The sequence below is a fragment of the Amblyomma mixtum genome, chromosome 10 (assembly GCF_055824585.1).
Source record: "Amblyomma mixtum isolate Tamu chromosome 10, ASM5582458v1, whole genome shotgun sequence".
In the NCBI taxonomy this organism is placed as follows: Eukaryota; Metazoa; Arthropoda; class Arachnida; order Ixodida; family Ixodidae; genus Amblyomma; species Amblyomma mixtum.
The window spans coordinates 109,247,366-109,269,760 of NC_143021.1; the positions used below are offsets into that span (position 1 = coordinate 109,247,366).

The window sequence follows — 22,395 nt, forward strand, 5'->3', positions numbered from 1 at the left end:
TTGTGGCGAGAAATTTGCTCATATCGCAGTTGTTACCTCTACCAGCAGCTCAGTATTAGTCAGCGATCCTCAAAAATGACACTTTTTTCACATTTTTTGTCCCACGGTTTATTATTTACGTCAAGAACACTCTTTAGCTCGCTTTTATGACGTCGGCAGACGGTATCCAGGCTGACCTACCGGCCGGCAGACTCGGCCGTACTTCACGTCCGCACAAGAAAATACAAAACAGCCATGCTACCGGAAAGGTTGCTTTCTAGATTCGAGATACGACAGCATGACTGTGCTAAAAGTGGATGTTTCGGCAGCGACACTGCCTGCAGCAACGCCGGCCGACGACCTGCGCGCTGGTCCCAGACTGCCCTAGTCGTCGCTAGGCCTAGCTGCTTTCGCATCGACTCCGCAGCTGAGGGCGCTTCGGGACTGGCCACCCAGCGCTAAGAAACGTGCTCCGCTCGTCACCCCTTTACTGTTAACTCGTTCCATAATAAAAGACGTTCGATTTCCACGAAGTCTTCAGCAACAGAGCTAGCAGACGGCAGGCGAACCGCACCAGGTAGCAGCAGCACAAAACCGGCTATGGGATGAAATTTGCTTGCATCGCAGTCATCACTTCTACCAGGAACTCGGTATTTGCCAACGATCGTCAGAAACGATGCATTTTTGATATTCATATATCCCAGGGTTTGCTATGAACGTGAACAAACAATACTATCGCGTTCTTCAGATGCCGACGTTCGGCACGAAGACTGGCGCAGGCCGCCCGGCTCCAAGGAGTTCGCCCTATGTCATCATGACGCTGCCGCTCTGCGCGCTCGCATTGGCTGCCGCTTCCCGTCGTTGTTGTTGTTGTTGCCGTGAGCAGCCCGCCGTTGACATCTAGCAGGCAACGAGCTGCAATCGGACGTTGCGACGCTGTTCGCAACGGCGCGCCGCAAACCGAGCGAGTTTCGGTTAGCAGCAAACGCGGCTCGCTGGTGCGTCGACTGCGCTCACGCGGCTGTGCCCCGCTCATCGTACGTCACTGTATTTTGGTATGACGTCACTAAAACTTTAATTTTTCTACACCCCTTGTGACGTCATGGTTGATGGCGCTAGCGATGGGTCTAGATCGTGAGAGTGAGCATTTAGGTAATCTTTGAAACCGAATTAAAATATCTTTTAAACGTTTGTTGCGTCCAACACTTGGCTGTGAGTGCCCTTGCATACATAGGAATCCTATAGCAGGCTATTTATAGCTTCAAAATTTGGTGTCTCCACCCCTTTAAAGGGGCACGTGCGTTTCGTTAATTATGGAGAGAAGGCTGAGAAAGACGAAGCTCAGCTTTTCGTAGTGAAGTACCTCCTACACTCTTAAAAAAAGTTAGTAAAAAGTTAGTAAAAAGGTAGTAAGTGCAGCAGTTACTAACTCTGACTTCGTTTTACTACTTTTTGCTGACTACTTACTACCCTCTTCGAGGTATAGTTACTAAATATAGCACTTGCTACCTTTTGCTTTTGCTTTTTTTTAACTGTGGTCGCCAGTTACTACGTTGTTAGTAACCGTTCCTTTTACCCAAAAAATAAAGTCGAAATATAGTCAGAGAATGTAGCTTGCGCAGACTGTCGTGCCAATAAATTGGTTATGTGATTAAACATTTCTGCAGGGGCAGGTGGTTAGGTAGATTAAGCTGTTTCTACAATCTGAACTTCATAATTAACGCTGGTATCTTAGCTCAACCGGTACGAGCCACTAGCCCGTAAATGAGAGTCTGATTTACGGAGTATATAAGACTGAGAAAGATTTCCTACGTGTGCACGCGCAGTGCGCGAGGGTGACTATTCCTGATTTGTGGTTTTCCTGCATTCTGAATCTTTGTGTGCGCGCGGTAAGGTCGTTGATGCCATCATCTCGCAGAATTTCTACATATAATGTACGGTAAGCTTAAACCTAAGTGTGTGATTTACTGCCAGCGCGCTCTGATAGCTCTGTCTGGATTCCGGAATTAGTCAAAATGACTGTGAAGCTTTTTTATTTTTCGAGTACGCACAAATTAGCCAAGCCACGCCAGCACATCGTACGAAGAACCTAGCAGCATATGCGTTGTTTCTCTGCATTTTCTTAGTAAATACTACTAGCTTCCCAATACTAACTACTAACTACTTACTAACTACCCCAAAGTTAGTAAGTACTACTACCTTTTTTCTAAGAGTGTACATGGTCGTTTTCTTTTTTTTTGGGGGGGGGGGGGGTCATTTAAAGAAAGCTTGCGAAATGTGAAGAAGCACCTGGCTGCGCTCATGTGCTATGATATGTCAGCGCTCCCAAACGTGTTTTGAACAATCGAAACATGCGTTCTGACCGTACCCAAGTGAGCTGCCGGCGCTCAGTTCGACGGGCTGCACAATGGTAAAATAAAAACTTCAGTCGATTTGGGTGACTGGGCCAAATGCAAATAGGTGTGCTAGCATGCCATCAAGTATCGGTTGGAGCTACGACCTCTTAGGTGGCACCAGGATACATCCTTGTGCCAGGCTACCACCGAGGCTCCTGTTCAGCTATGATTCGAATCGCGTTCTCTTCCCAACCGCTGCTGCTCTTCCTCTTAGCTCGGTGCGCTTAGGGGCGGTGCCGCCTAATTAGAGCCCCAGCATCCCGCCCTTGGCAAGCCACCCGGTGGTGGGAAGGTGAGCAGTGGCGCAGTGCCACAAGGCAGGTGCTATGGCAGGTGCTGCCATCGGTGGGAGTCAGGCTGCGACCCAGGTTGCTGTTCCTGAGCAGCGTCTCATGAGTGTGTATTTATTTATTTATTATTGCTCAAAGGTCCGCAAGGGACATTAAATGAGGGGTGGGCAGACAAAATGATATTATTTCGGACATAGATGATCTTCGACGGCAGATTTAAAGTGAACGGAATTGACGATGGTCACCACTTCGGATGGAAGGCCATTCCAGTCATTGGCTGTTCTAAATAAGAAAGACTGTTGATACGTTACAGTGCGAGATTGCTCTAGGTGGACGGCATCAGGATTTGAGTTGCGGGGTATTTGATGAGCGCGTGGGATACGGGGTCATCGTAGTTAAAGGTGTGACAAAATCTGTAATGCGAGGAAATATAAGCGATTTTGCGGCGGCAAGCTAGCGTGGGAAGATGGAACTAGGATTTTAGTTCAGAAAAGCGAGTGTGATAATAGCAGTCGGAAAAAATGAATCTGGCAGCACGGTTCCGGACAGATTTGAGCTTGGTGATAAGGTTGGCATAGAAGAGATCATACGCTGCACATGCAAACCCAAGTTTGGGACGAATAAAAGTTAAGTAAGCGAGAAGTTTTATGGAACGAGGGGCTGATGAAATATTACGCTATAAGTGCTCGAGAACTTGATTTGCTTAATTAGTAGCATCAGGAATGTGATGGAACCAGGTTACTTAACTGGGTTCTAAGGTACTTTTAGGAGCCAACTTATATCACAGGAATAGTGTTAATTGTGTAAGTATTATCCTAGTGGTTATCCTAGTGGTTATCCTAGTGGTTATCCTAGTGCATGTAAGTACAGAGTCGATCACACTTGTCTAGAGCGCTCCAGCGGTGCCGTCTGGTGGAAATAATGCAAAATTCTAAAGAAGATATTGACTTTCACTGATAATAATTGCACCGGGGAGAAACCTAGTAGACGTGTGCACCACACAGGCCAAAGCGCCTTACCCCCAGCCAAGGAGCGGCGATAAGATTTAACTTCATTTGCTGCCCAGCATACCGCGCGAGCGCTCTAGACAAGTGTGATCGACTCTGTATTCACAGGCAACCATAAGTCAGCATAATCCAGAAGTGGAGATCCTTTTGTTCTGCGATTCACAAGTTCTTCCCTCCTGAGTGTATGGAGATACAGCGTACTGATTTTAGGATGTGTGAAGGTTGTTTCGAAAAACGATAATACCAAAATAATCCTATTACTGCTCGCCCTGCAGCGGGACGAATGCTTAACAACAAAAGTCGTTCTCACTTTTGGGGCAAGCTGGCGGAATAAAGTGCTAGCAAATTAAAACGATGAAGTATCTTAAGTATCTGTATTTCGCGCCTGATTTGATTTCAATTTTAAATACTTACGCCATTGAATGCATGATACTCACAACTTGGAATCCGTTAAAAATAATGAAATCAGACATGTATCACCAGTGTGATCGTAGATATTCGCAGGCAAGATATGCTCACACTTTATCGTTGCACTCTTTAATACCCGGGCTCACACGTAAAGAAACAGCATACGTCATCAGGCACCCTTCACTTTAGTAAAGTAAAAGCTTTTAGCGCAAAACGACTAAGAAAGGACGGGGACAGATAGCAGACACAAAGGAGCGCTCCTTTGTGTCTGTGTTCTGTCCCCGCCTTTCTTAGTCGTTTTGCACTAAAAGCCTTTACTTTACCAATATGAACCTACTCGCCCAGCAGAACGTATTACTGAACTTCACTTTAGTGTATTCTGTGTGCACACCCTAGTCAACGGAACCGCCCACCGACCCAATCGAAAATTCCACCAGGCCGTATGTGGTGTTAACACCAGAGTGGAAATTCAGACACGGTTCTGGTGTTTCCGGGCTGGTGTTTCCGGGCTGGTGTTTCCGGGCTGGTGTTCCCGGGCTGGTGTTTCCGGGCTGGTGTTTCTGGGCTGGTGTTTACGGGCTGGTGTTTCCGGGCTGGTGTTTCCGGGCTGGTGTTTCTGGGGCCGAGAAACCCACGTGGTTGTGCCTGGTGTTAACACCAGAAAATACGGTTTGGTGTCTCCGGGCTGGTGTTTCCGGGCTGATGTTTATGGGCATAAAAATCCACCAGGCCGTGACACCAGACGACGTTTCCATGCATGCAGGCATACAGGCTCGTATCACGAGCCTGGCATGTGCCCTGCTGCATTCGGTATGTATGGTGAGACGTAATGGTGCATTATATGGAGAAAGTTGCATAGGAAAAAATCCCATGCCACTTCTTGGATAAAGAAACATGCAATTTTCTATGCTTACGCAAGATGTTTATTTCGGGGGTCTCTGTCGCCGCAGCTCACAGACTTTTTGGGACAACCACATTCGAATGTTTTCGAGGCTTTGGCGACGTCCTCCTCTCCGTAGCCTTTTCGTGACGCGTAGTGCGTGAAAAACACTGCGTAGAAAAGAAAATGCACCATGAGTGGTAGAATGCCGCACATTTGGATCTCCGCACTAGTTAATTTAGCTGCGGTACATTAGAATGCAGCTGTAAACAAACAAAAAAATTTGAGGGGGCATTTAAGCTCTGCGGCTCACAGTTTTCTTTATTTAAGAGCCACCTCTCACAACCAATCATTAATTTCACTGCTACCTGCCATGATGGGCAGTTTTCTCACAATCCAGTCGGGATGTTGTGATGATGCCACAACATATGGTCCTTTCTTCCACTAGCTGTCAAATTATCTGCTATCAAAATTCCTCAATTGCTTTCCCACTGTGAACAATAAACCTTTCAGGCATTATTTTCTTTTAAAAACACTTAAATATTTAATTTCATGGCTGAAGGTGGAAGCACAATATCAATCACACAGAATGTGTAACACTAACAGCAATCAATTTTTGCGGACACAGAGCACATTGAGTGAAAACTTTAGTCTGCTTACTAATAAATTTGAGAGTTAAACTGCAGTTAAATCACAGAACTAATAAATTTGAGAGTTAAACTGCAGTTAAATCACAGAACTAATAAATTTGAGAGTTAAACTGCAGTTAAATCACAGAACAGAGAGCAAGATGACCGCATTCACCTTTCAGTGCATCAACTTTGTGGGGGGTGAGGGGCTGTTGAGGCGGCTTCTCTCCGCCTTGGGCGACGAAGCGGTTGGACAGTGTGCCCGTCACACTCCGCTTGGCGAGCCCTTCCGTCGACCAAATGGCAGTCGCGGCTCGCTTCACGAAGTGTGAGTCCTTGGGCACTGTCAACAATTGGTCGTACACCCCTTTGGCCAAATAGACCCCATTGGCCAGGTGAACCTGCATGAAATCAAACCAAACTACTTTCAACACCACTTCATAATGTGAAAAAACACACACAGCCATACAGCCCATAAAAACAGCTGCTTCAAGGCAATCTGTGTTCAGTGTAGGTTGGAATATAGCAGTTATTGCAGCACAAAAAAAAGGTTACGTCACTTTCCTATCTGCCCTCAGCTCATGACAATATTGCGGCCCCTGGCCAAGTAATAAAACAACAAAACAAGAAAAAGGTAGGCACTTCCAAGAAATTACAGTAATCAAAATTGGCCATGTTACGTCCACTGCAACACAAATGCCTCCCCCACGGATTTCCAATAACAAACATGAGGAATTCACAGCCCCAAATATTTTCAGAATGTGTCCTCTTACTAGCTGTCGAAGCTTTCACACTCGCAGTCAACCAGCTATATACCACACATCTTGCCTAAATCAATACCCAGGTCCCATGCAAGTCTATTGTTAAGCTCGAATATTCCAAACCAAGAGTTGTGCTTCATTCCACACTGCTCTCGTCGCACCCGAGTGCACCTGACCACCATCTGGTTGGATTTTTGTTTGACTTCAATGGTTTCCGGCCTGTTTCAAAGAATGCCCTCCCACAAAAATTTTCTGTATTGACCAATTAATATTGGAGATATAGCTATCACAATCAAGAAATTTCGCTGCCTTCTGTTTTGTTTCCAGCAACTGAAAAGTGCAGTGTTATCAAAGCACGCACACATACACTGCAAGCCATGAAAAGATGGAAGTACAGGTGTGTTTTTTGTTGCATTCCTACATTATCATTTAGAGGAACACACAATATAAATTTGAGTTGGCATGCATCCCGTTATATTCTCAGAGACCACTCTCATTCAAAATGTGAGCTTTTATCAGCTAGAAAACACCAAAAAACGATGTACAGATGTTGCCACTAGCGGCCCAATTTATCCAGAGTACTTGTTTGTTTGTAATCTCTGAACATGGTCAGGGGACCTTTAATGTTATGGCTGTCACTGAAGGAATGAAGCTGCCTGAATAGTAATTGCCCGGCAAGTTTGTTGCTTGTGAATGTACTCTGCTTCTGCCACCTTGCCAGTGCCTGTGGCACAAGACACAAGAGTTTCATTGTCTCGCCTTTGCTATTATGTGAAACAACTAAGTGGTAACGTTACTACTAATATTAAATATTATTAAGCTGTATCTTTAACCGTACCCTCCCATCCTCTGCTAGCGTGCACACTTGTGTGCCTTCCCTGGTGGGGCCTTCCTCCTGGCTGCCCAAACCACCCTCTGTGAACTCCACATGAACCAGGGCTCCAGGAATGGGGCTCGGTGGAGGCTCAGAGGTGGCTGCAGGTGGAGAGGAGGAAGCTGGGAACACCTCAGCCAAAGGGGCATCTTTTGCAGGCGCCCAGGTAGCAGCTGCCGATGTAGCAGCCATCAGTGACGAAGCTGCTGATGCCGCAGGTGCCGGTGCCGCAGGTGCCAATGCCGCAGGTGCCAATGCCGCAGGTGCCAATGTCGCAGGTGGAACAGAAGCAGACGCCGCAGGTGCAGATGCAGCAGAGGCAAATGCAGCATGGGCAGGTGCAGCAGAGGCAAAAGCAGCACTGGCAGATGCAGCCGCCACGGCCGCGGAAGGTGCAGACGCAGCAAGCAGTGCTGCAAAGGGTGGCACAGTTGTAGGCCAATGAAAATAACTTCACCAACGATCATGGTTTTTTGTAATGCGAAATTTGAGCACAGCTTAATTTTTTTATGTATTGAGGCAGAAAACAGACAATACTTAAGCTACCCTCAAGAGTACAATGTGGAGCACTCACGCTTTATCCAGTGCAAGGCCTCTAAACTACAACACTGAAAGAACACTCCTCAGCGGTGCGGAGTGGAGCAGTACAACCCTTGCCTGGCTGCAGCGTCCTCTCCTGTGTTTACTGCTCTTTGCAAGAATGCATTGCAAGTTGGTCGCCTCAGTGCTTCAAAGAGAAATGTTGAAGCCACAGAGGACGAGTCTTGAGTCTTTGTTAGGAGCGGGCCGCGAGGCACATGTCCCGTATATTTATAATATTGTGTGCCTGTTCCCATGGTAAACGCCTCGCACTCCACAAACAGCCATCATACACGCTCATGCATGTGCTGGTTGACAATTCGACTGCAGATTCATGCCCGACTCAAGTTTAGACGCAGTTTTGTGGTAGATGTTACACTGATTCCAACATAATCAGCCATGCATCTGTGCGAAAAGTGCCTCCAAAATAAGCTCCACTACAACCTTATCCCCCGTTATTCCTTCCCATAGCTTGGGATTTTTTGCGGCATGGCTCACTGCTGTGCCAAAAAATCTATCAGTTCGTGTCCCACAAGAAACTGCATGTTTAGATATGGCTTTGTCAGGTATTTATTATTTTTTTTCTAACACCTGAAGTAATGAATTTTAAATCTGACATTAATGGAAAGCTTGGTCTTATTCAACAAGCCAACATGACTGAGTGAACTACTAGCGTGTTGACTTTGTGAACAAATAAAAAATTGTGATTTATGGCTTAGCCACAATTTACAATTAATCCATGTCCCGAAGCGACACACAGGCTATGAGGGACACCGCAGTGGAGGGCTTCGGAATAACTTTGACCACATGGGGTTTTTAATGGGCAGACGTTGCAGAGTACACGGACCCTTTTTGTGTTCTGCCTCCTTCGAAACGCCGCCACCACGGCCAGGATTGAACACAGGTGTCCTGGCTAAGCAGCCAAGTGCCCTGACCACTCAGCCACCGAAGCAGGTACAACAATTATTGGTATGGTGTTTTAAAGCAAGGGAAGAGAGTAAAAGAGTAACACAAAAAGATTTGTCGGCAGTCATGGCTAGGTTAAATCCTTCAAAGTGAGAGCAAGTTGCTCTTCAGTCCGCAGATTTCAATATGCGCCGTAAGCTATTCCCCCCCTCCCACCCCAACACACACACACTTCCTTCTTAAACCACCCAAAAATTTTTCCAGGTTATGTGACCTGAAAACATTTAATCAATAAGCTTGACCAGCAGGAAATACAGGAAAAAAAACTCCTTATAAGGAGTGTACCATCAGCTGAGAGGAAGCGCAAGAGCTGGTGCTGCAGCTTGATGTTCAGCTGGCGCAGCTCCTCATTTTCTTTTCTCAGCTTCTGCACCTCTTTCTCTGCTGCTGTCTCCGTGCTAAGGTCGTCCGTTGCGGCCTGCTGCGCGAGCATCCGCAACTTTTTGATGTTTCGAACCTGCAGTAGTTAACACAGTGTCAAAGCACATATTCACCCATATTGTCTTTAACATTATAAAAAAAAATTAAATTTCTTTGGACACAAACTGCAGAAATGCTTGCATGTGACACAACGTTACTGAAAACCTATTAAACATCACATTTCATTACAAGGTTCGGGTTTCAATTGCGCATACATAGTTTATCACGTGCCAGGTCTCTTGGGCGTTTTGCGGGGCGCGCGACTGCGCCACGATGTCGTTGACCAGAAATATGTTGGTCCATTTCTTCTTTGGATTCTGGGAAGAAATCTCCTTTAGGAGTATGTTCGCACAATTTTCCATACATTGATTGTAATGATAAAATGCAAGATAATGTTTCCTGCACCAAGCCTTTTGCAGCAGCTTCTATTCTAAATTATTTAATTGACAGTGCCTATCTGGCCATCAGCCAGAATTCCCCCAACACTCATCAGAGACTGGCTGCTCAATTGAGTAGTCTGTCCTTTTTTTAAGAATGAATCATTTTCGCCACTGTTCAGCAGCAGTAACAAACATTGATATATGAAACTGCAGCCCCAGGCTTTTTTGTTTATGGGGGTTCAACGTCCCAAAGGAACTCAGGCTATGAGGGATACCGCAGTGAACGGCTTCAGAAATTTCGACCTCCTAGGGTTCTTTAATGTGCACTGACCGCACAGTACACGGGGGCCTCTAGAATTTCGCATTCATGTCAAGTTTTCAAGAAACAATGCAGAATCGACACTGCCTACCTAGTGTGGCGTGAGAACCTCTGTCACATTTGGCAGCTTTCTCGGCTACAGAGGTCTTCACAGTTTAATATTCAATACACGTAGCTAGGACATGGTCATCAACTGAGCTATAACCAAGAGCAGTGAAGTATACATTTTATGCTTCCGAACTATTCCCAAGTGATACACCCCCCTCCCCAAAAAAAAAAAAAAAGCAACGGGTTCACCCTGGGAAGACCAGCCACTCATCACTTGTACATAAGACAGTTCATTACTACAACTGAAGAATGCCTGGAGGGGCGCCAGTAAGAAAAAAAAACGTATTCACGAGGCCCAGTTGATGGAGGTGCCGGGGTAATTTCAGCTGGGCGACTCTACCATCTACCGGACACTGCCAGATTAATTTCGTTACATCCATCAACATGCAACATGCTGCAAACAGGACGGAATTCGCAAACCTGCAAGTTGAACGTGAGAACTGCACAACAGCGGTGCGCGTTACGAAAGGCAGAAAAGCTCAAGAACACATTCCTATAGCCCTGACAAGCAAATTCGAGTGCTGTACCGCCGTCAGCACGCTTAACAAAGCAACCACAGCTATCCATCGGCCTGCCGTTGGCCGTCCGTTTCGGATGTTCCGGACGGACATCGATTTCGGACGTCCGTTCCCGGATCTTTCTCGGATGTTTGCATATATGGCACATGCATACTTTCTTCGTGTCCGCGGGGCAATAAAATGAAAAAGCAACTGAAAGTACAGCGAGAATATTTTATTGTGACTGTACATCAGCACAGGACTGAGTTAATGTGAAGTGTGTAACTCCTCAATAAGACGTAAAACTTCGAGCGCACATCCATCTTCCTACTTTCATGATGAAGCAGAAGCGAACAGCTTTTTGCAAAAAATGAAAAGAAAAAGGTTAGTAATCAAGTCCACGCCAAATCTCAGTAGACCATGATAAATTCAAAAATGCTTGGCAACTTTGTTATTGGTATTCTCAACCCATTCTCAACAAGTCTCAACCCATCCGTAGCCCACACCACAGTATAGCCATAACATAACTCCAACTCTTCCGCGAGAGAATGTTACAGATCCTGCTCCACTGTCATAAAAGTAATTCCCAAGCAGTGTACTGCACTTACCTCCGTAGGACATGCCGTAGGCAATCACACTAGGCCTTCTTTCATCCGAAGTCGGTGTAGTACGATATTCCAGCGTTCCAGGAGGGCTTCAGGCACTTGCCGCATCCTTCGAATTGTTCAAGTTACACACCACTTTCGTCCGTAGACTAAAAAAAGCCACACATTCTAGTAACAGAGCTCAAAAGGGGCACCACACTTCGCACCAAACCAGCAACGCCGCCATTACGCCGCTGCACTCTGTGGCTGATGGATTGGATTGGGCTGACTACAAGCTGCATTTATGATGATGATAGCGGAGTTAAACGGGAGTTTTGAATTTACAAGTGGTTTCAATCGCGTTTTACCACGGCTAGGGTGGCTACCACGGCGGACACGATGTCGCTACTGATTTTTATATGTTTTCTAGATGTAAATTAGTAATTTATTTACTGTAAATTTGTGTAGCACTCGCTCCTACCCTTAAATTTAGTTCAGCAGTGGCCCTTGCACTGCAAGTATATGACTAGGGAATTGCGCGAATTTACAAAAGTCCTCAAGTCAAACCGTGTAGCTCATGGAAATAATTTCTCCAAAGCAGATATGCAGATATTAACGCAATTTCTCGCACACTAGCCAATAAAACTGACAAAATTTCCTTCGCGAATAAAATTTTCTAGGTTAAAAAAGCGAACTCTACAGTATACATACTCGAACGGCGCGACTTTTCTGTGTGAACAATTATAAAAAAACTCTATACTCATATCCGGAGAATATACTCCACCGTACATCCCTCGGACGTACACCTTGTCTCTAATGCGGATAGACAAAAGCGGATACTGTCTGTACGTCCGGCGGATGTATGAATACGGATATCCGAAATCGGATTGTGCTCGTACGTCCGATGGACGTCCGATCTCGGCAAAGGACGTTCGGATCTAGCTCGTACGTCCGACGGATATCTGTGGTTGCTTGGAGGAACGTTCGCTTGCGCGTCCTGCACTGATATTACAGCCTCTGAGCGCTGGGCGCAGAGTCCAAGGCCATACTGCACGGTATGTTTGCGGACGTTGGAGACAGCTCGTGCCCTGCTTCCACTTTAATTTTGTCTCAGACGCAGCGGCCGACGCCCAGCGGCACTAACGTCAGTGAAAGACAATCGCTCGAGCGTCTGTGTTAAGCGTGCTCACGGCGGTACATACATAGAGGCTGAATGAAGTTTCAATATCAATCAACGCCCTGTACATTAAAGGCACTGGAAATACACGGGTAGCTACAGCTGCCGCAAAGTAGAAATTACAAAAGTACTCAGACAGTAATAAAAGTGTTCTTACCTGTCATCTGTAGGATTTCGGCGTCGTAGTATCCGCCCTTTGTTTTGTCGTCCCCCTCCCAATAGACCTGATAGATATTTCCCGCCGCAAAATCTTCCGTGCTCTTTGGGTGGAAATTTTTCACAAGAACCGATGAAGTGACTTTTTTCACGTTGTCAAGCAGAAACTTCACGTAAATGTAAAACACCATTGCACTGATGCACACTCGGGAGCAAGTCACCAATGACGCGCAGTATAGAACAAAAAGGATGTTGGAACGGTTGGAACAAACTATCTACATGATGTTTTGACAACGTAATGGTGTGTGTGGCGCTGCAGTCTTGTCAAACAAAAAATTGCATGCTGATGAGACTGCTTTAGCGCGTTGCTCTGAAACAGATTGAGTTATCTGTAGATGTTGCAAATGTAGTAGTTAACTTTGTAAGCGCCACTTTCTTTTTGGCTAGATTGTAGCGTTTGCCTTGCTGGGAGAGGCGGGCACGCATTGAAGCTATAAAAAAAAAAGGAAAGGAGAGGCGGGCGTGCGGAATTTCCCGCGCAGTCTGTAGTCGCCTCCTTGGTTGTACGTTCCATCTGTCTTCAGTGTCGTTCTTGCACCTTATACAAGCCAACGCCTCATCTACTTGTACAAGCCTGTTACAAGCGTGCAAAGGAGGTGCTCCAACATGCCTCCCAAAAAACGCTACCGCGCCTATTTGGAGCCAAATGCGCTATCACTGAAAATTCCGCGGCAGACGACATGGAGCCGGCTGCAAAAGGAATCCGCTGCAACGTCTCAAGCACCGCAGGTAATTCACCGAGTTGTTTACGTCATATGCTAGGGCCCATTCACTTTCTGCGGCGAAAAGTTTTACATTCCACGAACTCATAAAGAATCCGCAAGTGTTTTTTTTTTTTTTTTTCCGAGCTGTGCAATGTTGCAAAAGCGACCTTTGCCATTAGGCTTGCGAGCCGTGAGGAGAAGCCCGCTTTTCAGTGAATTTTGAAGCAAAACGCGGGGCGAGCAAGTGCATATTTGTGGGTGTGGATGCGGAAAAGAGGAACGGGTCGCTGCGAAATAAAAGGCACTGCAGAAGTTGAGTGAAGTAGGGACAGCAAAGAAGGGCAAACGGGTGCTGGAGCTGGACAGCTCGAAACGCCGAGCACCGGCGGCACGGATCATGACGGCGCGGCTGCTGCTGTGCGTTGTGCGTGCATTACCGTAATGGAGATTTGCTTCGCTAGACTGTGCCGCGCTCATTTGAAGCGTTGCCTTTTGAATAACTTGGACCTATTCGTTTATTCTGTATTTCAACTTGCCCCCCCCCCACCACACACACTTTTTTTTCTTTGTGAAAGGGGGGGGGGAGAAAGCTAAAGTCAGATTTTTTTCTTTTGCGGAATCGCGAGAACCTAGCGTCCTTACACCCACCGCAGGCAGTGGTCATGCTCTTACCTGCGCGGTAAGCATCTAAAGAGAGTTCCTGAAAAGGCGGAGCTTACATTGCTTACATGGCCTATCAACGTCCAAAATATCGTCTGTGATGGATGCAGACGGCTGATAGCAGAACGCAGCATGCAGAAATGAGAAACAGGGCTAGGAAACGGAAATGATGAATGTGATGAATGAAACCATGGCAAAAAAGTTTGTCGCATCAAAGATTGTGGCAGAAGAGCAAGGCAGCGCGGGTGCACAATGATCAGGAAAAAAAGCACTCCGCAGCATCAAATTAAGAGAAACCAGAAACAGAAGCAGAAGGAGACTGGTGAGGTGAAATGTGGATCGAAATATTGCGTTGTGAGGGCCTTTTGTCACATAGCCAGGCTGAAATACAGCCAAATAGCAGCCAAATTGGATGTAGCCGCCATAATTTGGGGACTTGAGCACAGGCGCCAATGAGAAATGCTGCGTATAGAAGAGTTCATCAACATAAATGCAGTCAAACACGAACTCCAACTGAACACTATAAATGTGTGAGAGGTGTCGACTACATCGGCATACTATATGTAGATGTGGCAAACATGAGTTTACGTGTCATGCAATTCTGCTCTGACATCATCTGTGAGCAGCACGGATTGCACTGATACTTTTTAAAGCCCGTAGTAATTTTTATGGAAAATTCCTGTGCATACCAGTAAGAATGACTAAAAGTAGAAACACTGAGCCCTCAACATAGTGGATCTCTCAGGTCTCTCTCTTTGTCCAGCAGAACACCGGTTCAGACAAATCTTCTCATGTCAGTGTGTGAAGCTCACTTTATAGCACTGTGAGAGCTGGAGCCGGTCACTTGGTCAGCATCTTATCACAGCCAATGGCAGAGTTGTGTGCAGTGGACGCAATTACAACTGCTGCCGTCTCACATCCATTCCCATTTCGTCAGCTGGAATAGTCTCAAATGCTAAATCTGGGTAAAGAACAAGCGGTGTGAGGATGGAGCAGCAATTCAGCATTAATTGGGCTCACATCATGCCATGATAAGATGCTGACCCACTAATCGGCCAGATTTCTCAAAGCATGCCACTCGGGCTTTCGTCACTGTCTGATAATACATTCCTCTTTTGTTTATTCTTTGCAGTTAGCTGCAGTAAATGAGGTACCAAGAGGGGACGCTGAGGTTACAGACGAACAAACTGAGAGTGAAGAATGTCTGCTGCCACTACCTCAGCTCTCTGAACAAGCAGGAAGTGCTGCCTCTTTTAACCAGAATGCTGAGCAGGGAGACCCTGATGTGTATGCGGAAGCTGACGACCCAGATGATGATCTTTCTGATTTCATCGCAGCCAACTCAAAGACGACTCTTCCTGGCCAGTCCACAACTCGACTGCAAGCCATGCTCCTGATATTATCATTTGTTGTGGCAGCTAAGCTACCATGGACACAAGTTGACAGCTTGCTCAAGCTTCTGAACGCCCTCTTTGCTGAAGAGGTTTTTCCTTCAACCAAATATGGTTTTCGAAAACTGTGGAGGCTTCAGCAGTCAAAAATGGTGAGCATTCATGCCTTCTGCCCGACTTGCCAGTTCTTAATTGATGGCAATGGTACCAGCCACTGGCGTTGCCGAATTTGTTCAGAAGTTGCAAGCCTAGGAGAGGTTTTGAAGAAGGGGAGCTTTTTCATCACTCTTAACTTGAAGCGACAACTGCAACAGCTCCTGAAACGCATGGGCAAAATAGTTGGAAGCAACCTGCTTCAGCTTGCTTCATCATGCCCAGAGGCTTTCACCGATATCACAGATGGCCTGCTCTACAAGAAAGTTCGCAGCGACCACAAAATGAAGTGGAGTGACCTAACTTTGACGATGAATACTGATGGTGCACCGGTATTTAAGTCAAGCAAAGGTTCTGTGTGGCCAATACAAGTTGCCCTCAATGAGCTTCCCGTTCCTCTGCGGTGGAAGAATATTTTGGTTGGAGCAGTGTGGTTCGGCAAGGAGCATCCACCTGCACATCTCTTCATGAAAACCTTTGTGGACAAGTTCCAAGAGGTTGGCAGCCTGATGTGGACCTTTGCTGATCAAGTTGTGGAGTCTGCAGTCAGAATTGTGTGCTGCTGTGTCGACTCACCGGCCAGAGCTGCTTTGCTCAATGCAAAGCAGTACAACGGGTACTACGGCTGCACTTGGTGTCTTAACAAGGGAACTTTAGTTGACGGTGAGACTCCTGCTTTCATTCAGTCTTATGAAGGACACAGATATACAGCATATGTTTTACATGGCAGATTGGTTGCCAGCGGTAAAAGTAAGGAATAACAGCCTACTTGGCTAGTTGGATGTTTTATACTTTGCCGGTGTTATATTCATGTTTTTAATTATTTTCATTTGTTCTTTACTACTGCTTTGATCTGTGCGGCATGAAGTGAGTTTTGATTTTAATGATTTGTTGTGTTTTTGTTGTAGGCACAGTAAAGTACACGTTTGAAGGCGGTGCCATGGTTGAAAGGTCCCACGACACTGTGCTGTCAGCCATGTCCCTTGCAGTTACAAGAAAGTGCTCTGTCGATGGAGTGAAGGGGCCATCTCCAGTTACGAAGCTAGGAACATTGGACTTGGTCTGGGGCTTCCCTCCCGATTATATGCATTGTGTCCTGGAGGGTGTGACTGCACAAATGACAGAGCTTTGGCTGTCTGCAACTGGGAAGCCTTGGTATGTAGGAAATAGAATTGCCGACCTAAATCAGCGTATATTGAAAGCACGGCCACCAATAAGCTTCTCGAGACTGCCAAGGCCAATTTCAGAGAGGGCATTCTGGAAAGCCACAGAATGGAAGTATTGGTTGCTATACTACAGTGTGCCATGCCTTCAAAACATTCTGCCAGATAGATATATTAGGCATTTTTCATTGCTGGTAGAAGGCATTTTTATGCTGCTGAGAGAAAGTGTTGAACGCAGTGACACTTTTATTGCAGAAAGGTTGCTGAAACAGTTTGTGGAGGAAGTGAAAATATTTTATGATGAAAGTGCGCAAACATTCAATGTTCATCAACTTCTACATCTGGCGAAATCTGTTAGGATGACAGGTCCACTGTGGGCCACGTCAACCTTCCCATTTGAAGGGGGCAACGGGGACATCTTGAAGCTTGTGTCTGCTGCGAAAGGGGTTCCTCGGCAAATATCAGAAAAATTCATTATGAATGGAGTTCTAAATTCTTTGAAACGTCTGGTACCTCTTCCTCCATTTTTGAAAAAGCAGCAGGAGCTAATTTCAGGTAAAATTTCTAAACAGCACAAATCTAGTGTCTTAGGTGCAGCTTTGCCACCTTGTGTCTATGAAGAACCCATCCAAATACTGTTGAGGCAAAACATTGGTTCCGAGGCATGCGTAAGTGAGTACCTTAGAGCTCGTGTCAAGGGGTTCACTGTACACAGCGCCCATTATCAACAAGCAGAAAGAACATGTTCATGCTACCTGGAAGCAAGTAACGGCAAACTTGTTAAAATTCTCAAGGTGTTTGCTGCTGACAGCAAAATCTTGCTGTTGTGTCAAGAATTGATTACTGAAGTGTTTGAGCTGCCCTTTTTGTTCAGAATCGAGCACCCTCCATTTGGCATCGCTCTCTGCATGCTTTGCGAAGAAAGCGTTGTTTCATCTTGTGTGCTTGTGGAACAAGAGAGCACATTCTTAGTGAAGATGCCTAATCTTCATGAAAGTGATTAGTCATTTTCAGTACCATGAGGGAACAGCATGAAAATATTCTTGAGTAAGACACTTGTATCCCACTTGCTTCAAATGCTGTCAAATGGGAAAATGCCGCCCCTGTGCACCATATTTTTGCATGCTGGATACTACCGAGCTATGAAACAAACCATTCAGCATATTTTTAACTTTTAGGCCTCCTTGGTGTTATGTTTTTACAAGCACGGGCGTACAGTTCGACACGGCCCACTTTTGCAGGGAAACAAAAATTTAAACTTCTTCAGCTTTTAAGCTTTTTTCATCGGTGAACTGCAACATAATACTTCTTGAAGCAAGTTTCAGTGTACAAGCAAGTCGTCTTATACATCAAAAAGACTGCGGTATGGATATTTACCATATTTTAGGTCTTTTTATGAAGTGATTGCTACAGCTCTGTTCCTCTCTTTTTCTACAAAACCAGTGGTCAAAACTGGTTCAAAGCGATGTCATTCTGAGCACAGTTTTACGATATGTATGCAGCATGTGAGACACGAATACAGCTTTGTGAAAAATGCAAAAATGATGATGCTGATCTTTTCGACATAGACAAAATACCCTTTGCCCAGTCTGTTGCACATCTTACTCATAGCAGTTTCACTCATCCACTTTTTCAATGATCTCCATTTATGATTGTGGCCAACTTGCTATTGCGTTTTACAAAATTCAAAATGTCATGAAACTTGGCAGCACATTGCAAGGTACCTAGTTAGTGTTGTTTGAGGTTGCAGCGTGTTGCATTATCATTAACACACTGTCTTGTTTGTTGTGTATGTTCACTGTCACATGGCAGTGGCATCCAGTACACTGTCTTGTGCATGTTCAGCAAGAAAATGTTTCGATAGGCATGTTTTTCTTTGCATTTGCCAACACGTCAACACATACATGCTTCAATGGTAGCTTAGTACAAAATTCACATACGTACTTGCCAACTGTCTCCATCAAGGGAAACGTAGCCTTAAATATTGAGCCCGCTGGACAGACCAACCAAAGCATGAATGCTCCTGCACTGCCGTGTTTCACATGAGGTTCGGAACTTAGTATTCGGAGAAGCCTTTGCCCCACAGTATATGCAGTTTAGCTGATGATTTCTCTACAAGATGTATCCCTATATATATGACTTAGCAACCCGAATGAGCCAGCTTTTTTGTAAGTGTTCATTTCTGTTAAATGAACACACTTATCAGGGACTGTTATCTCTGTGTTTTCAATCTGTTCCGAGTTCATGAACAGTTCTTTGAAGCAGTTCTCATGCATTCGTTTATATCCAGTGAAAACTGCACCCATTTATTTTTATTCTTTGCTTACTTCAGCTGGATAACCTGACTGACATTGTATCCTGTGATATGAGCCCTTTTTTATATAATATTGTGCCTTATTAAGTAATGTCAAGTTGCGGTGTACTGTCTTGTGCATTATTTGCTGCTCTGCTGCTCAGCACGAGTTTTTTGATTCTTGTCCTTCATGCTTCGAAGTAGGCATTGTCATGAAAAACAGCAACTTATGCTGAAGATGTTCTCTACAGTGTATTTGCACTTCCTTTGCACCTTTCCATAGCCTTCAGTGGTAATGTACAGCGGGGAATTTTTTCAGTGCATGTAACTTTGGAAGGGCATTGTTTTCCAAGACCCTTTATATAATGATATGTAAAATGTCTTTTGCTTGTTTTTTTTACCTACATGTGCTGACCTTGAGACTTTGTTTGGCTGTTGATGAAAAAGTTGTCTGGGGCATCTCACCTAGCGGGTGTTAAAACAAGTAAACTAGTAGCAAAATGCTCCTTTTAGCAGCTATGCAATTGGTGGTGTTTGGTCAGTGCACGAAATAATCGTTGGCCATTCAAACTTGATAGTTCACATTCTCTTCATCTCTTAACAATGTACAGCTCTCATGTCAGTCAGAAAATTAAGCTCTTACAGGCAGAATCTATAGCACAGGGGGAGCTTAGGATGTTTTCGGCTGTTTTGCCGTGTAGCACTTTTTACTGTTGCCAACTCAGCCATGCCTGTTCCTGTCTTGCTGTTCCTTATGGTTTCTGGCATTGCGTCGATGAGCAAATGCACAGTGCTGTGTGAAGTTGTCTTCAAATGCCCTTGCAAAATTTGTTATCAACTGAGCTGGCATTTGCTGTTGTGCTTAATGCAGCTGGCAGCACTTCAGTACTTTCCTACCTGCCCGTCAAGTATTGTGTCTGCACAAAAGCCCACCTCCTTATCACCATTCTGATTCCAGTAATTTCATTGCCTTGATCACTGTGAAAGGCACTGGTAAGCACTGTGGAAGCTGCCTGGCTGTATGAAAGGCCCCACATTGCTACAATTCAGGGGAATGAATTGATGGTGTTCTTTTGTGATGCTTTCAGGGGTACTTTCCCAAATGCCCATTTCGCGAAGGCACTACTGCAACTCTGAAACGAAGGAGTTCTATGCTGAATTTTGAGAATAAATGTGTTTTAATTTCTTTCAAGCTTTAGTTCAACCTGCTGTCATGCCTTTATGTTTTCATAGTCACACCAGATACAAATTTTTTGTTGTCCTGGCTGATATGAGCATTTAACTATACCTGGAAGCTAAAAAAGTGTGCCTTTTTTGTCCACATAATAAACAGACTGCCATTCATCCTTAGTGTAATAGTAATAAATACTAAATTATATGCTGTATGATATGCAAATGCACCTCACAATTTACCTTGGACTTTTTTACGGTTTGACTGTGGTGTGAAGACATGAACACCCATAGTTGCAACAATGGACTATGCAATTAAGCAGGACAGAAATCTTTCATTAATCTCAGTAAGTACCAAACCAACCTACATGTTGGTCAGTGCATGAAATAATCCTTGGCCACATGTCTGGCATGTGCCTGAGATTGTATCTGGTACATCATGCAAACTAGAATGAACCGAACAGATCTTTTTGGTGGCGCTCGGCTCCCGCACATGAATACAGCAACAGGTCTGGTGTGCTTGAGCTGGATCATATACGCCAGATGACTCGAAACCAGTCTAGTGTACGTGCACACCAGACGACATGAAACCAGTCTAGTGTGCACACCAGACGACATGAAACCAGTCTGGTGTGCACATCAGACAACACCACACCGGTCTGGTGTGCACATCAGACAACACCACGCCGGTCTGGTGTGCACATCAGACAACACCACACCGGTCTGGTGTGCACACCAGACACCACCACACCGGTCTGGTGTGCACACCAGCACCACCAGGCTGGTCTGGTGTGCACACCAGGCTGGCCTGGTGCCCACACCAGCCACACCAGGAAATCCTGGTGTTAACACCAGAACACACCAGAACAGTCTGGTGGATTTTTCAACTGGGGAACATTGTTCCTTTCAGACGCGATATAAAATTTCGTAAATTGGTTTGGTTGATTGGGGTTTAAAGTCCCAAAGCGACACAGGCTGTGAGAGACGCCGTAGTGATGGGCTCCGGAAATTTCGACCACCTGGGGTTCTTTAACGTGTACTGACATCGCACAGTACACGGGCCTCTAGAATTTCGCCTCCATCGAAATTCAGCCGCTGCGGCCGGGTTCGAACCCGCGTCTTTCGGGTCAGCAGCCGAGCGCCGTAACCACTGCTGTGCTCTTGCCCACATTCCGCTGGCCTCTCTGGAAACCAGCGCCGTGCGCCCGCCGTCGCGCAAAGCAAGCCGAGACTCTCATCGGGCATGTCGCGGCTTGCAGCACCCGGCTCGCCGGCGCAGACCCTTCCTCCTCATCCTCACTGTCGGCTCGAGACTTCTACGATGCTTCGCCGGGCGCCCTTTTCAGTCTGCAAACCTTCAACAGCGGAGCCCTCTCGACTATTCGTCTAATTTGAACGGTGGCCAGTGCCGTGACCTGATTGGAGGGTTTGAACGGCTGGCTGCCGCAACGGTCACCGGCGGCTATAAAAACGAAGCCGCGCTTTTAACTCTCCTCTCGGTGCACGTGGCAGCGGTGGTGGCTCGGCTAGAGCCAGTAGGCAGGCCCGTGCAATTTCGTTTTCATCCTTCTCGCAGTCGCAACAACACGAGCCTGAGGTGCATACGGGCAGCAGAACAGCCATCACGCCACAGAGACGCTCGCCGCAGGGCGCCGCCCTACTTCAGCCCGTGATGCTCTTGGCCCTTGTATCTATCGTGTAAAAGCCCTTGCACATATTTTACATCAGCGTCCTTTGACTCACCGTCGCCTCAACCGTTTCTTGGCTCAGCTCTGCGCAACAGAGGCAGCAGGTTGAGATGCTCCAGTCTCAACCCTGGTGACCAGGCTCGAAGGCCCAGTCCTAATAGTGGTGGCAGCGGTGGGGTCCCCAATCCTAATAGTGGATGGCAGCTGCGGGATCGACCAGCGTCAGCTACCTCGGCGCGTTGAGTGCCCGATGTTTTCCCCTCAATTCGCCAGACTGCTCTAGCACACGTGATTGTAGTCTAGAGTAGGGCTGTGTGTGTTGCACTGGAGAGAGCTTTCCTGGTTCGAGACAAGTAGGAGTGCTTTGAAAAGAAAGCTGGTGCAGAGGGAGTAAACGAGGCGTTGTTGTAAAGAATTTCTTGCGCGTGTCATGCTAGTAGCTCTATAGTAGTGAACGGCGAGGGAATTCTAAGAAAAGAGCAAACGACAATAGGCTACGGAGAACTTCAAAGTGAAGGAACTCATCGAAATCTGTGAAGAGTTGGGCAATGATTTGGGCACCGAAAAACGAAAGCATGGGATTCTTGAGATCATGCGGGCACAGAAGGCAACGGCTGATAAAACAAATGAGGCCTGGGATGAGATCAAAGAACGCCGTGAGCGCGAGGAGATCAAGGAACGCTTTAAGCGCGAGACCATACTA

General features: G+C 46.0%; 1 protein-coding gene across 1 annotated transcript; it reads left to right on the top strand.

The window, feature by feature from the left end:
* The first annotated feature begins 12,940 nt into the window (after positions 1-12,940).
* LOC149326644 (uncharacterized) lies at positions 12,941-21,677 on the top strand. The gene is made up of 5 exons (XM_089564639.1): positions 12,941-13,199; positions 14,967-16,041; positions 16,287-16,568; positions 19,706-19,742; positions 21,581-21,677. Exons 1-5 carry the CDS (start codon positions 13,077-13,079, stop codon positions 21,675-21,677), a joined length of 1,614 nt encoding a protein of 537 aa, XP_089420765.1. The 5' UTR covers positions 12,941-13,076.
* The last annotated feature ends 718 nt before the right edge of the window (positions 21,678-22,395 follow it).

Bases quoted from the DNA above. Each gene is read 5' to 3' on its own strand.
- LOC149326644 (XM_089564639.1), top strand. From the start codon at position 13,077: ATGCCTCCCAAAAAACGCTACCGCGCCTATTTGGAGCCAAATGCGCTA. The intron at 13,200-14,966 runs GTAATTCACCGA...TATTCTTTGCAG, and splicing joins CAACGTCTCAAGCACCGCAG to TTAGCTGCAGTAAATGAGGT. The intron at 16,569-19,705 runs GTATATTGAAAG...TGCTTAATGCAG, and splicing joins AATTGCCGACCTAAATCAGC to CTGGCAGCACTTCAGTACTT.